The 14,983-nt window shown below is 40.7% G+C and overlaps 1 protein-coding gene across 3 annotated transcripts in view; it reads right to left on the bottom strand.

Moving 5' to 3' along the window:
- Nucleotides 1-14,983, bottom strand: part of dennd4c (DENN/MADD domain containing 4C) — a 35,052-nt gene that overhangs the window by 14,013 nt on the left and 6,056 nt on the right. For all 3 annotated transcript variants that reach the window (XM_056368343.1, XM_056368341.1, XM_056368342.1), the window contains exons 2-9: nucleotides 7,983-8,293; nucleotides 4,805-5,057; nucleotides 4,645-4,714; nucleotides 2,749-2,918; nucleotides 2,354-2,595; nucleotides 2,127-2,193; nucleotides 1,969-2,027; nucleotides 786-930 (exon numbers count right to left, since the gene is read on the bottom strand). In XM_056368343.1, the coding sequence (XP_056224318.1) occupies nucleotides 786-930; nucleotides 1,969-2,027; nucleotides 2,127-2,193; nucleotides 2,354-2,595; nucleotides 2,749-2,918; nucleotides 4,645-4,714; nucleotides 4,805-5,057; nucleotides 7,983-8,281 (1,305 nt within the window). In that variant the 5' untranslated portion in view covers nucleotides 8,282-8,293. The remainder of the gene's footprint in view (nucleotides 1-785; nucleotides 931-1,968; nucleotides 2,028-2,126; nucleotides 2,194-2,353; nucleotides 2,596-2,748; nucleotides 2,919-4,644; nucleotides 4,715-4,804; nucleotides 5,058-7,982; nucleotides 8,294-14,983) is intronic.

The following is a 14,983-nucleotide window of genomic DNA, read 5'->3' as shown; positions in this document are numbered from 1 at the left end:
CTTTGAGATATAATGATGGAGTGGGTATAATTATAGAATGATAGATAGTGTATTATTACCAATATCTACATGCTATTTGAATCTGGCCTAACTCTAACCCTATTTTAACAGACTACATTTAGTGCCTCAGGATAATGTCTCAACTTGTGTTTGTTACAGAGGATTTCAATCCAGATATTTCAGAAAATGATTTTTGTTTGCAACAGTTATTTGTCTAGAGATGCCACCGTGCAAAAATGCAGAAACATACATCACACAAGGGAACTCTGCAGTCCATATGTCACTGCTGTGTCATGGTGGCAACCGAAGGCTTATATAAACGTATAAATATAAAATACTAACTGTTGTTGATGTTGAGTTCACTGAGGGCATGATAGTGATTTATGATGAAATGCCTGCCATCAATGCTACTGTATGAGAATGTCGTTCTGTGTACTGAGATTTGAAGGTGCTAACATACTCAAATGTCAGGAAGGATAGGGAACCTTTAGTCTAAAATGCACTGTATGTGCAGACCGGATAAAATAAAGGATTTCATAAGTGCACATTTGGAAAATAGATCTTTGTAATTTTGTAATTCTAAGTGACATGTGGTTCAAGTTTAGAATATTCCAATCTTCTATTGAACTACAGACCATGCTCCAAAAGTAAATTGAATTGAACTGATAATTTAAAGCAGATGAAAAAGTAGCAGACGTTGCTAAAATCCGGTCTTGCTGGTAATTCTGCAGAATGTTTTCAAGTACGACTGTGTAAAACTTAAACGCAGCAGCCAGCCTACTCACAGCCACCACAGCCTCGGCCACTCCGGTGAGCACAGCGGGCCGGAGCGAGTGCAGCAGGATCTTGCTCTCCAGAAGGACAAAGTGCAGCAGCGTGGCGCAGTTCTCTGAGCCCAGGTTCATCAGGAGAGTGCCGTAGTCTGCCCCGCTGACGGGGAGGGAGAGCACAGAGGAGACGGATGAGTTGATGAGTTCAGGAAGGGGAACGGAAAACAACATGGAAAGCGAGGGGTGGGAGGAAGATGGGAGAGAGGAGTTTGAATTGATGGGGTAAAGGCTTTAGAACTAGGGCATGTAACTCGAGTGAGACATGAGTTATGTAAGAGGCAAACAACTGAACAAGGCATAAATGCAGGCACATGTAATTTAAAATGCATCTAAACAATGGCAGCTAATAAAGACTGCAAAAGGAAAAACGTTGTGAAGCTTACAATAGGAAATCTCCTTTGAGTCTGTGTGTGGCACTGATTCAATTTGAGTTGTTTATAAGGATGGCACAGCAGTTTCTAATGTTGTTAAGACAACATCCCATTAAGTGTCATCTGCTCATTGTTGCCCAGAGTCTACTTGATCCACTCTTTCTATTTGCTGAAGCAATTTTCTTCCGTTTTCATATGCTGTCACGTTGTTTGAGACGTTTTCAGGACCTAATACAACCATCATGAAAGCCTTTGTAATTGAGGCTCAAAATTAATTTCCACTTTCATGTGATGTTTCTGAATATCCCTCGGACATCACAATCACATAGGCAGCAGCAGAGCAGCATGAAGCTATATTAAAGCTGAATATCAATTAGCAGTTTTAACAAAGACCAGGCCGTTTCAATGTTACATAAGAGTCGCTGCTTAAACTGCTTGTACCTTTTAGAAACATGGCAAAATTATACAATGTGGCAATGGAAAAAAATAATCATGGGCAAGGTTGTTTTCAGTGTGAGGATTGGAAGTGAATGAAAATGAATGAATGAGTTTTGCTTTTTTTTCTGGAACTACCCTTCTGGTCTTTTATTTTCCAAGTCTGCTCACCGGTACAGAACATGTAGTGAAGGACAAGAGCTACATTTAGCCTGAATGGAAACAAAAACTATCTGAGTGTAAATAATCCATGTCTGAAAAGGTACTTTAGTAAAGTAACAGAATATATATCACTTGTTGAGAGACTGTTAAGCACTGTAGCTGCTCTGTACCTGAGGGGTAAAGGTGTACACACAGGCTGGGAGAGGTTCAGGGTGTCATGTGCTGAGAGCTGAAGGAGAAATTCAATAATGAGAAAACATGAAAACAAAAGTAAAAGGATATTTTTGATTGGCAACTATAAAGAAGGAAACAAGGGGAAAAATATCACCTGGACCAAAATCCTGGGCCTTTGAGGGGAAGGAAATGACACATTGTGCATGAAGTGTGAGATGTGCCTGTTGAGAGAAATATACAAACACAACTGAATATATCTTGTGCAAAATGTTGTCAGATGTCCGTAAATTCGTTTCAAACATGCACAGCAGCTAAATTCAGCTTATCAAAATATGAGTTAGAAATGTCTAGAAGTAGTTATGGTTGCAAGGAGGTTCTTACTTTTCGATAGGCAGTGGGTGCGGGCCTGAGACAGAAAGTTTGTAGAGGAACATCAGGAACTTGCGGAAGGACTCAAAGAAGGGCCAGCGGGAGAGAAGACAGATGCATTTGTTGGTGTTTACAGGCCGATTAGGGATCATCTTCTTCTCCACCGTGGTGAGCAGGCCCAGCTGGATCTTCTGCTTCTCGCTCAACAAATCCGCTGTATATGGCTCATAGAACTGGATGGCTGATCCATACACCTGTGACAAGAGATGGACAAATTCCGTTAGGTTTTTTTTTTTTTGGTTTGCTAGACCTCAGTCGATAGAAAGCGCAAATCAATTAAATCAATCTTCCTTTTCAGCTGAAGTTAATTTTTCATCAATGACAGATTGCACTCTGGTGTGTCTCACCTTTTCACCAGATGAGATGGTTAAGACGAACGTGGAGAAGACAGGCAGGGGATCGCGTGTGTTTGGTGCCCAACACTCGATCTTGGCGCCCATAGGCAGACAAAACAGAGGGACAGATTCCGAGAGAGGAAAAGACTCATAGTCCTCTTCTGGGTAACGAAAGATTAGACCTGGAGAGTGAGGGAAAACATCAATGTAAACTTAAGAATTATACTGATGTAAAAGTGTAGCTGCATCAAACAAAAGACATCAAACTTTTAAAGACCAGGGAACTCAAACTTCCAGACAGTCAATAATTCTGGCTTTATTTCTCTGCAGGACATATTCAAAAGAAAAATGGAGATCAGTATTTTCCAGTTCAGATGTCAACATGGTCATCAGTTTCTGGTTTCACTTTCAGGAAATAACTGTTCTGCTTCTCAGTGTGACTTGTTGTTTGGGGAGATGATGTTCTGACAAGAACATACTGCGCATACCCAAACAAGACTGCTGACACACAAATAACGGGTGTGGCAGGAAATGCTGTTGTCTGAGATGAATAAACAGTCGCTTCACAGGAAAAAGGCCGGCCAAAAAAGATAAAGCCAGTATGTGTGTGTGTGTGTGTGTGTGTTTGTGCATGTGTCTGCATGGGTGTGTGTGGGTGAGAGGGCGCACACACACATTCATATGAGCACTGATTATAAGTGTGTTGCACAATGAATTATTCCAAAGGCCAAGTTGTTAAGGAAGCATTCAGTCAGTGAAAATACCACACAGCAGTTCAGAAATGTCAGCAGCATAACACTGTTATGATCTACAGCGTGATCACTGAAGGTGCCGCTCGCTTGAGATGAGACAAAAACGTAGCGGAGGCTGAACGCACACGAATCTGCACCATTTCTAACTGCACTACATTTTATATATCAAGATACAGCATTGTTTAACGTGGCTGCATTATTGTGAAAAGAATAATACTAGCAGGTAATATCATAATTATTTTGTATGGCAGCCAATTTCTGCCAAGAAAAAAAAAAAAAAAAAAAAAGATGTTTGAAGCATAAAAAAAGAAATACTCAGTCAATACTGTTTAATTTACTACTTCTTCCTAAAGGAGTTTTAAATCGAAAAAAAAACTGGACTTGTACGCATCTGACCAGGCTGGGACCAGTCCCAGCCTGGTCAGATGCGTACATGAACTGATGAAGCCTCTTGGATGAGAGGTGAAACGTCTTCCCAGACAAATAACCAAGTCCAGTTGTTTTTTCGATTTAAAACTCCTTTAGGATACTATGACCTGGACAAATGAGAATATTCACAGGCTTACTACTTCTTAATTTTGATTTATGGTAAATATTTTTTCACAGATTTTTCTTTTCCAGGGCCCCCATAACTACAGCCTCTTGGTTTTAGACACAATGTCTTATCAATGCAGACTGCACACATTATTACTTTACTACTCACTGCACCCTTTTTATACACAGTGACCTTCTATCGTTGTGTTCACTTCTATCTTTTATCTTAACTCGTTTTCACAAATGTCAAATAATGACTATTAATTACTGATTGGATTAGTGACCGATTATTATCAAACGTGCAATAACAATAAAATCTGGGTAACATGAAGCCATGTTTTTACTCTGTTTTCAATAAAAGACCATAAAGTAGTTCATAGATATATCCACTAATGTTTGCGCTCTTATCTGTGACTGAGAGTTATCACATGTGATTCATCTGAAAGGCAGCAGAGGGAAGAGCTGATGAATGAATAATGATATTAAGTGAGTAAGGTAAGCCACAAAATAAAAATAATAAAAGGGAGACAAAGTCAAAGAATGCTCAGAAGGAACAGACAATAGATGACAGCTGAAGATGTGATGATATATGAGCCATCAGAAAATATTTGACTTTACTCACCAGCTTTGTAACTGATGGAATTGGACGCAGATACTGATTTCTTGTAGCACAGGAACACACTGGAGCCCCACTAAAAACAAGGTTGTGTAGACATTACACATGTGTTCTCTTAGGACTGATGATGCTATAGTGTTAGCTAAGGAATAAAAATCAGACTTACCATGCCACAGTTGAGGTTCTTGTCCACTTTGCAAAAGGTATGTGGGGGTATCTCACCCTTGCTGGTGACAATGACACAAATGTCTGTCACTGCCAGGGAATTCTGAGGCTGGACGGGTGGCGCTCGGCGGAAGGTGATGAAGATGCGCTGCGAGGTGGCCGAGCTGTTGTTGACGTTGGCGCAGCGGCCGTACGGTGTGGCCTGGATGACCTCGCAGCCCTGGATCAGGCGCTCCTTGCCCTCATACAGAACCCTGAGGAAAACAACAAACAGTAGGCAAAAAATTTAGTTGTGCCTCTGTCAACAATGTAGATGGGATTATGTTCAAAAGGACAGAGGAGAGAAATAAAGAAACAACCCAATAGGAAGTCTATACAGCTGCTTTTTGGTCTGAATTCAGAGTGAGAAATTAAGATGGCAGAGCTGACATCACGTCCACACGTTACAAAACTCTCACAGACGATTAAGTGGCTCAGAGACAGTGCTGTTCTGGAATCAGTTCTGCTGTCAGGCCAGGACTTCATTACTTAAACAAAGTTTGTTGCCAGAAGACAAATAAGTCACATTGTGATGATGCAACAGTCTCACTGCAAAAACATCAGGACATTCAAGTTTGAATTATAGCAATAAACCATGAGTTTGAAACATACAACAATAAAGAAAGTGTGCATTACATTTCTGCCTTGTGAAAATATCAATCCATTCTCAGTCTGACGTGGGAACAAAGTGCGGCAGTAATCAAGAGGTGGAACTGTGGCGCTATAGATAGTATAATCTCTGGTTCGGCTGTTTTACAGGGAGGATCAGTGTGTGGTTGGTCGGCAGCACTGACTCTCTTCTTAAAGCTCTGGCTTCCCTTTGAGGCCTCAGTGAGAAGCTGCTCTTCAATAGATGATGTGATTCAGACATATTTACCAGCTGGCTCATTCAGATTCCAGACAAGGGAAACTAGCATATCAAGACTTTAACGTCCAACTTAGCACAAGATGACCTCTTGCTTTCTTATCACTCCTGCTGTGGGATATCACACAATTAAAAGTTCTACCGAGGAAAGCAATCAGTGCCCCACTGTGTTGGACTTTTTTTTTTGCATGACTGCAGGGCTTTTGTGGCAGAATGCTCCATGTCCTCCCTTTCCATCTGGACAATACCATGTGGGAGGCCAGAAGCTTTGATTGCTGCCCCCTTTAAACTAAAACGGACCCCAAAACACATTTTGTAATCTTGTGCAGGATACAGGGCAGCCACTGCAGATATAATAGTCCTGAAACACTCCATTTGCTCTGAAAAGAGCACAGGACAAACCTAAAGAGGCCAGGAGTACAGTTGCCAGCAAATTCTCATTTAGGCGACAAAAACAGAGTCTTAATGGGCACAGTGAGTCGTGACGCCATGGAGCCTCGGGGCCGGGAATGCTGGCTTCGCTGGCAGCAGAGGAGGCAGAAGGAAGAATGAATGATTTACAGGTTGCTAGTTTTTCATTTATTCTTTCAGTGGAATAAGACAACTAGCAGGTTTAAGGGTTGTCAGCTGATGAGAGAGGAAGACACCGGTGTTGCAACACAGCCAAAAATTTTGACTGACCTTCTGTCTCATGGTTCGACCAAAACAAGACCATTAGCAAGTGAACAAATTTCCATCAATTATGTATGTATGGCATTTTTAATAAAACACATAACCTTCCTTTTATTTCACTTATCAAATGAAACAGTCCTGAAGGATACATCAGGAGTCTCTTAATATTTTCTATGTTTGCAGCAAGAAAGGAAGACAAGACGGTGTAATCTGTTCTTCAGCCTCATTAAACTGCATGACTGATTCGTTGCCTCAGCATATGAAAACAAAGTGCATAGTAGCCTGACAATGACTGTGAATCCTCGAATAGAAGCTTACTTCTATTTTCTCCACCCTGTATGTCAGGGTTGCACAACCTCTTAAAGGAAACATTACTCGACATACGATCTTCTGTTTATGCTCAGTGCACCAACCGGCTGCAGCGCTTCATGAGGGTTTTATGCAGCTCTGCAGTTAAAAGCTTCGGTTAGCAGAAGGGAATCGCATTAACAACACATGAAATGAACCAAATTCACCACACAACAAAGTAAAATCTGAGTCTGAAGTGTGGCTGTCTGTATATACAGCAACAATCTTTGTCTTTTTCTTACTGAGGTCTTTCACAGACTTGACTTTGCAGAGGGAAGGGGACTCTTTCAGAGCAAGATGAGTTGTAACTGGAAAGTCCAGTTTGTTAGCGGGAGACACAAAAAGGTTTAGACAAAGACTAAGGTGTGTGGGGATCTGAAGAGCCACAGGCAGTGGCATCATAGTTCTCAATAAAACATTCTTGCATGTGATATTGCTTGTTCATTTATTACACACAAGGTAACAGGTATAAAGCACTGCTGACGCAAGGAAGGTAACTCTGTCTCCTCTGTGTGCAACTAAGAGCCGCGGTACCTTTAAACCTACTTGACTGGCTGAAATAAATCAAAATGGAGCTCCCTGTTATAAGATAATAGAAGGAAGCAGGAAAATTCCTATCAATGGACAAGAGCCAAGAGGTGTGTCTGAGAGGGAGAACTCCATGACGAAATAGGGGCGAGTGAATGAAACAGTCGATACACCTACTTCCTTCCACCTCTGAAAGAATGTTTGGTTGAAAGTTGGGCTGAATGTGACAAACTGACAGTTACTCCAAAGTTACCTCAGAAATGCAGACAGAGCTCCCAACAAGGTCCCCCTCGTCAGGGTGATTTGGTGCATGTGAAATCCTGTCGACATGTTTGCTAGCACTGGAGGACACTTAATCATACGTGTAATTGCTGCGCTAATTGTTGATTTTTTTCCCCCACTAAAAGCTTCTTCCCTTTTCCAACCTGTTCTTATCACAATAACACAGAGTTAACAGGTTAAATTAGCTGAGGTTAATCCAGCGTTAGCAAAGCGAATACCTCTATTTTAATTTTATCACTAATATCTTCTGCTGATTGAATTAGTGATTCAGACCCAGCTGTAATCAACAGTTATAAGTTGGTTATTCAAGTACTTGTTTTACACATATGGAGAGTCTGGTCTCTCATTGGGACATATTTTCTGAAACTGATAAGTGAAGCCACTTATAATGAGTCATTTGCTGCTGCAGGCATATGGACAATCCATAAACAAAGTGCTGACTTACCCGATGTCAATGAGAGGAGGCTTCCCTCGAGCCCTCTTGTAGCACAGGAAAAGCTCGGGACTCTTCAGACTGCCATGATTTAGGTTGGCTTGCTGGCCGCTGTAGGTGCTGTCGATACACGTGAAGCCCTCTGGCACCGTTTCTCCCGCCGACCTGTTAATGACGGCCAAGTCTGTGATGGGCGCTTTGGGCCCGCTGGACTTGGTCTCTGACAGATCCTGCTCCAAAGGCGTGGACTTGTCTGTCAGCCCGGCCACCACAAAGTAGTCAGTCACACGGTGACCCTTGTCCTCGATCATGGCTGGGTGTACCTGGAAGACAGAAAGTAGAGATATGAAATTATTTTGGAAAGATATTTATAAAGCCTAGAGTAGATTTGTTCAGTTAGACAATAAACCCGCCTGTACCATGTATATTGAAGATATTAAGCGATTCTCTGCATTTGGCAAAGCACTACAGATACTGTACTTAGGCTATAGCCAACAAGCACGCTGCATGTTAGTGAAAGCCAAGCTCTTGTGTCTCACTTTGGGATAGTGGGATGGACCACGCATGCAAGCATACCCAGAATGCTAAATAATACTGTGGCCAAGGCAATAAAAGGATCCTTTAAGACTGCTGCACGACAACGAAGCAAACAAACTGGGGAAACACAAGGGGTAATGAAGGGACAGGAACTGTCAAGATTCACAAACACTCTTGTCATTGTATATCACTGCACTGCTCCAAACATGTTGAGAGAGTTAAAGCTCTGGTGTCTACAGAGAGCCAAGGGAGAGCCGCCGAGCCCAGAGGAATGCTCAGAAATGTCACCGGGAGCATAAATCAAGCAGAAACCAATGTCTGTAAAACACTTGAAATATGGTGGGAAATTTGGCTTGAGTGATGGAAAATATTTTCAAAAAGTGACACCCGCTCTCTAAATGTGCTTCAGTCATTTACTGTGGAAGAAGTTTGAGTCATGATACCAAATTTAGTTTCTAAAAGTCAGTGACTCCATAATCAGTTACAACCCAAGATGCAGTGGTATCTATTCACCATGAAATAACAAAGAATGCAGTGAAGATGCAAAGTGATGATACAAACAGTAACAGTATGACTGAAGTAGATCAATGTATCAAAAATTCTTCTGGATTTGGAAATGTATCTACTATTTATCACCACAAATGTCTAATTCCTACTAATAGTTCACAAGAATTTAAAAGATGCTTTTTAGTGTGTAATAAGGGAGAGACAGTAAAATTTAAAACGGCTGCTCATCATTTATACTCTATATATTGTGGTGCAGGGAAATGCGTTCCCCTGCCAACGAAAAGCACTTGTCTTAACAATCCGGGCCAAAAATGACACAAAGCCCAGTTGTTTAAGAAGAAAGAGAAAACTTGAAGCAAATATGTCCACATTACAGAGCTGTTAAGACCTACATAGGAAGTTCAGTTTTTCCAGCAATGAGTCAGCTGTGGTGAGAGGAGAGAGAGAGAGAGCGCGAGAAAAAAAAAAAAAAAAGGAGCCTCTTTGTAAGGCCACAGCAAGCACAAGCACAGACAGCCCTGAACTCCATGATGCAGACTGACACCGGCCACAGTAGTTCTTTCATTTCTATTCTGGACTTTCATTTTAACCATGCAACAACCACATGTTGCAAAAACCATGTCACATCATTATGAAGCCACAGCGCAGGCATTAAGTCCTTCTGTGAGAGAAGGTTCAGAAAATGTAAAAGAATATATGTGAGGCTGTTTCCAGCAGTGCAGTGTATCTGTGGGCAGGAGGCAGCAGTGCATGGTGGTGTCCACAGTGCAGGACATCCGTTGGCTTGTGCTGTGGAAGGGGCGGTAGGAGGCAGACTGACCTGCCTGGGAGGAAAATTGCTCAGCTACAGCAAAGACAGAAAACAGCTGACACATTTTCCACACACGCACAAAAAAAAAAAACAAACCCTTTCTAGACTTTGAGACGTTGATTTCTATCAGCTATACAGCATGCATTCTGCACAACAATGGCATGATGCGTGTGAAAAATCAACAAATTAATCTTTCATTATTTTGACCAGGATATCACACCATATCTGATTCAACTATACCTACAGCACTTTTTTTTTTTGTCTTAAACTTGGCATTTTGCCTATGTGAACATGCCAAAATCGATTTCTTTCAAGTATACTGCCCAGCCGCACAGTCCAGGTAGCTCTGAAGAATTGTAACTGGATATTTGCCCAGAATGTGGCCCATTTTTCATTACCCTCTAAAAACAATGTCGGGAAAACACTCAAATCAAAGAGCAAAGAGTCTAACTGGATCAACACAAGCCTCAAGCAGCAAAAACAATACAGTTTTATGTCATGTCCAGTCAGAGGCTCGGTGACCTCAACTTTCCACAAACAAAAATGGCAATAAAAGTGCATCAATGAAGAAAGGTAAGGAAAGGAAGAGAAATCTCAAACGGGATTAGCATTGTGTTTTGCTGTGTGAGTGGGTGTGGCGAGTATACATATTTACTTTTGAAATGGAGACCACCCCCTATGAATCTGGGAGGAGTGTCACTGGATTTTAGGTTTATTTGTTCTTGTAAATAAAATTCGCACAAGCCCAAATGAATCCAGATGTGGGTTTTGACAACACAATGAATAATGTTGTCGGACCCACTCCTATAAAAACTATGCTCCCCATGCTCTTATTGTATGAAGATACACAACAGCAATCCTGAGACACAGAGCTGTGTTAACACTTATTGCTCTTAAGAGATTTACTGGACTGTATCCATGGTTACATCTCACCGGCCCGAACCATATTTGAAAAGTAAAAAGCTGATTTCAGAATACATTTGCTTTATAAAAACTGCACTGTTAAACATGCTCTCACCAGTCTGGCCAGTAAATGTACTCTCTAAATGTCTCTTTATAGCTAAAACAAAACTGATATTCCTCACACAGCTGTTGTATTATATAGTTTCACTAGAGTGTGACTGAGCCAGACCCTATGGAAATCAATAAATTATTATGAGATTTTAAAGGTGGTTGTTATGTTCAGCTTATAACAAGAGCTAAGTATGACATCTATGTGGAAGGGGGTACCAGTTTCTAATCTACCTGTTCCACTAAAGACCTGCATTCAGTGTGTCTCTTTTACATCAAAACTGCTGACCTGTATTGTCCCTATGACTGGTTGTGCACACAGGACGTGGGTATGGGTCAGGCAGTGTGTCAAAATTGGGCAGTTGCTAGGATTGCACCTGTTTCTGACACTGGCACTAATAATGTTTTCTTTTCTTTTTTTTTTTGAGAGGGATACGGAATATCGATTTCATTCTCTCATTCAAACTTTTTTTCTATCAGCTTTTAGGTTGATAAAACATTAATTACCATTCATCTGGAGTGTGCTTGTGGTGCGTTTCTGGCCACTTTATTCACTCTTCTTTTAGCCTATTTTCATTTTCCACCAACTCCTATCTGGCTCTTTAATTGCTAAATGCTCCACTGTGTTCACCAGCTAGTCACTGACTTGTCACTGTCTATGTGCTGTTTGGTGCTCGGCTGATCCCATACAGCGGGCTTTTATTGCTTTTGAACCAAAATAGAAAAGTTGGGGGGCAGAAAACAAAGAGCTGAAATACACTATGAAGCTCTGTAGAGCTGAGAGGAAGGGTGATAATTGTCTGTGGATCACTATGAGCAACTACCTTTCACATTACACATTAATTTCATCCATTGTTGACATAACAAATATTGATTATAGCTGCTTTTAAAAGGTTAGAGGAAATCAGGCCAGTCCACACATGTCACCACAGCAAAGGTTGCCTGAGGCCAAAAAATTCAAGGATAAAGACATAAGGCAAAAAAAAAAAAGAAAAAAGAAAGAAAGAAAGAAAGAAAGAAAGAAAGAAAGAAAGAAATTCAAAGAAATTTTGAATGTATTGTTTTGGATGTGACAATTGTTTATAGCTTTCTTAAGTAGTTATTGTGATGAATGAGAACTTGAAAGCTATTTTTACTTTAATTAATAGTTTTTAAACACTTCTTCTATCTTAAATATAACTCCATAGTATCTGTGATCTAATATATCTATATCTATCGCGATAATATATAGGAAACATTATAACAAGCCTTTGTTCACAAAGTACTCAATATTAAATTACTCTTGCCTAATTTTAAGCCTGATTCTTCTGCATTAGCAGGTCACAAGTCAGCAGGAAAGGATTGTGTGTGGGTGCAGTGCCTCAATCAGAAAAAAAGGAATATTTTTTGGTGAAGAAAAGAAAAGTTAACATTCTTCAGGCATATTTAGGCAGAGCAAGCAGGGAAGATGTATTTAAAGACATTAACTAGTCAGGCATGTTGGTTGCTACCTCACCAGGTCACCCTTCGTCAAGTCGAATCTGTTCCAGACTGATGAAGACATGGCTTTTAATACATCTCCTCTCCTTGTTCTCAGAGCGCCTGAAGAACATTTTCTTTCCTGTGATGAGTTTTTAATTCTTCAAGAGCATCAAGAACACCTTAAGGCTTCCTGGGTTCAGTGCAACACACTGGGCACTAGGCCTCTTCACACTGCTTCACAAGAGTCTGCTCCTGCTGCTGCTGCTACATGCACATTTTAATCTCTGTCATAAACATTAGCCCCTTGATTTCATCTGCTCTAAAACGGTAATGTTGGTATGAAAAACATCCAAGTCTGTGACTCATACAGCTTCCCAACAGCATGGGCACAGATCACCACAAAGTGCCACAGCAGGGAACAAAGAGATGTTAACGGAAAAAAAGAAAAAAAAAAGAAAAGAAAAACAAACACTACTCTGGGTAGCCCGCAGATCTGTTTGGTCCTGATTGGCCTTTGAATGCTGCCCTAAGACTGTTCACCAAGCCGATGAATCAACATGTACTTTATAGAGAACATTAAACACACAGCAATCTCCCTAAACCTGAGACTCAGAATTGCAAAATACAGGTCAATTCTTCAATTATTTGAAACTGATACAAATGTACATTTAGATTCACACATACATGCAGCTGATGTTCTCCTCCACAGATACACAACACCTTATACATGCTTTTAATCTAAAAACCCAAACACAAATACGTTACGTATTAATGGTACTTCTGTTAACAGGCTGTTTTTAGATACCTAGGAATAGCATGCATAGATTAGATATTTAAGGTTCTTGTGTCAGTTCCTGTTCTCACTCTGAAAACGAGGCATTACAGTAGCAACACAACACATTATTTGTTGTGGCGAGGTTACCATTAAAAGTAGGATTAGTCAGTGATACGTCATGCTATATCACTTCTGTGCAACAGAAAAGGACCTGAACACAACACTAAACAGTAAATAATGCTTTGCCATTTGATATCTTAATGCTGATATCTGCCATATTACTGCCATCGGGTCACAATTACCATCACTGATGCTGAAATGAGTAATTACATCTCCCTGCAAGACTAAAACGGCCATTGCCTTGAGGTGTGCACACAAGTCTGGACACACTCTGGAGGCTGGATCATTGTGTGGCAGCCCCCTCCGCCTCCACCCCACAACCATAGAGATATCTCTTTGTGACAGCCCATGATAGACAAACATTGATGCTGCCATGGCAACCGAGCCCAAACAATGCCAGGCTGCGCGAGCGACCCTGAGCTGCGACATGTTGTCATTCTAGCTGAGGAAATTGATCTCTAAGTCTTTCAAGGGTACATTTAGTGTGGCTCCTGTCAGACTCGTCAGAGTAAAGTCCGCTGTCTCATTTTTAGACGTACAGTACATAAAATGTCAGAAAAGGCTTGTTTTATTGTACACTTTTATGTTTAGTGAGCAAATAAAACATGGTAGTGGCAATAAACTCTGACGGGGCTGACAGGGAATTAGACTAAAAGCTTTAAAATGATTGTAAACAGAAGTGAACATAACATTTCAGCCTTCATGTTGTAACTACTCTTCATGTTCTGTGCTAATAACAGCGTGCAGGACAGACAAACACTTCCAGGAAACCTCAAGACAAAATTGGCAAAGCTTTGGCAAAATGTTAAAATGACTGAGTCAAACTGACAGACCTACTAGTCCATTTCGATTTTCACTGTATGAAGTCCTGTGTTGTAACTTGAGCCCCTGCCTCTAAAGGTTGTGCTCTGCCCCTCCCTTCCCATGTGAAAACCTGTTCCTCTGTTACTCCTGAGCCCCGATGATCGAGTGTCACGCTCTTTGTCTGGGTTGCACTCAGGGAGTAAGGTCACTGCGGACCGTGACAGAAAAGTACTATGAAGCTGTAGTGGACACATATACAGACCGTTCACTGTGAAACTGGCTTCCGGTTTCCTTGTTGTTATGAACTCTTAGGCCTAAAAGTGAAGTGAGTCTCCAGCACACTTGCAGTTTTAATGTATTTGAGATACAGCAGAAACTGTGTGAAGTGTTGATTCATCACTACAATCAGCTCAAAGAAGGTTTGGCTAGAGTGACGAGAGATATAGTATCGACCATGATATTTACTGATATTTACTCTAATGAGGCAACGATTAGTCATTCTTCATGCTAAAAAAACAAACATTTTATGATTCCAGCTCATCAGATGTGAGGATTTGCTTATTTTCTTGGTCTTACATTGAAACTAATTGAATATTTTGGGGTTTTGGACTGTTTGCTGGACAAAACCAGACATTTAACAAGGTCAACTTGTGTCCTAGTATATTGTAATATACATTCTGTTTTAAATCAGTCAATCAAGATCACTAGCTGCAGCCCTTGAAGCTTCCTTTTCAATTTTTCAAAAAATGAGCAGAAATATTTAATAGTTACACTGGATTTTTACACAATTGATCTGCAAGGTCTCTCATTTGCTGGGTTAACGAAAAACAGACTTTCATATCTAGTTATTGTTTAACTTTAGAAGGATTGACCTATGGCTCAAACCTTTCATTGATGGCATTTTAAAAATTTGCACACTTTCTCAGAACCATAACTCAATCAAACAGAAACTCCAAAGACATCGTATACAATATGACTTGATTATTT

Source organism: Seriola aureovittata, chromosome 23 (assembly GCF_021018895.1).
Source record: "Seriola aureovittata isolate HTS-2021-v1 ecotype China chromosome 23, ASM2101889v1, whole genome shotgun sequence".
NCBI classification, from domain to species: domain Eukaryota; kingdom Metazoa; phylum Chordata; class Actinopteri; order Carangiformes; family Carangidae; genus Seriola; species Seriola aureovittata.
Note: the sequence above shows the minus strand (reverse complement) of the source record. Positions and strands in the feature narration are given on the sequence as shown.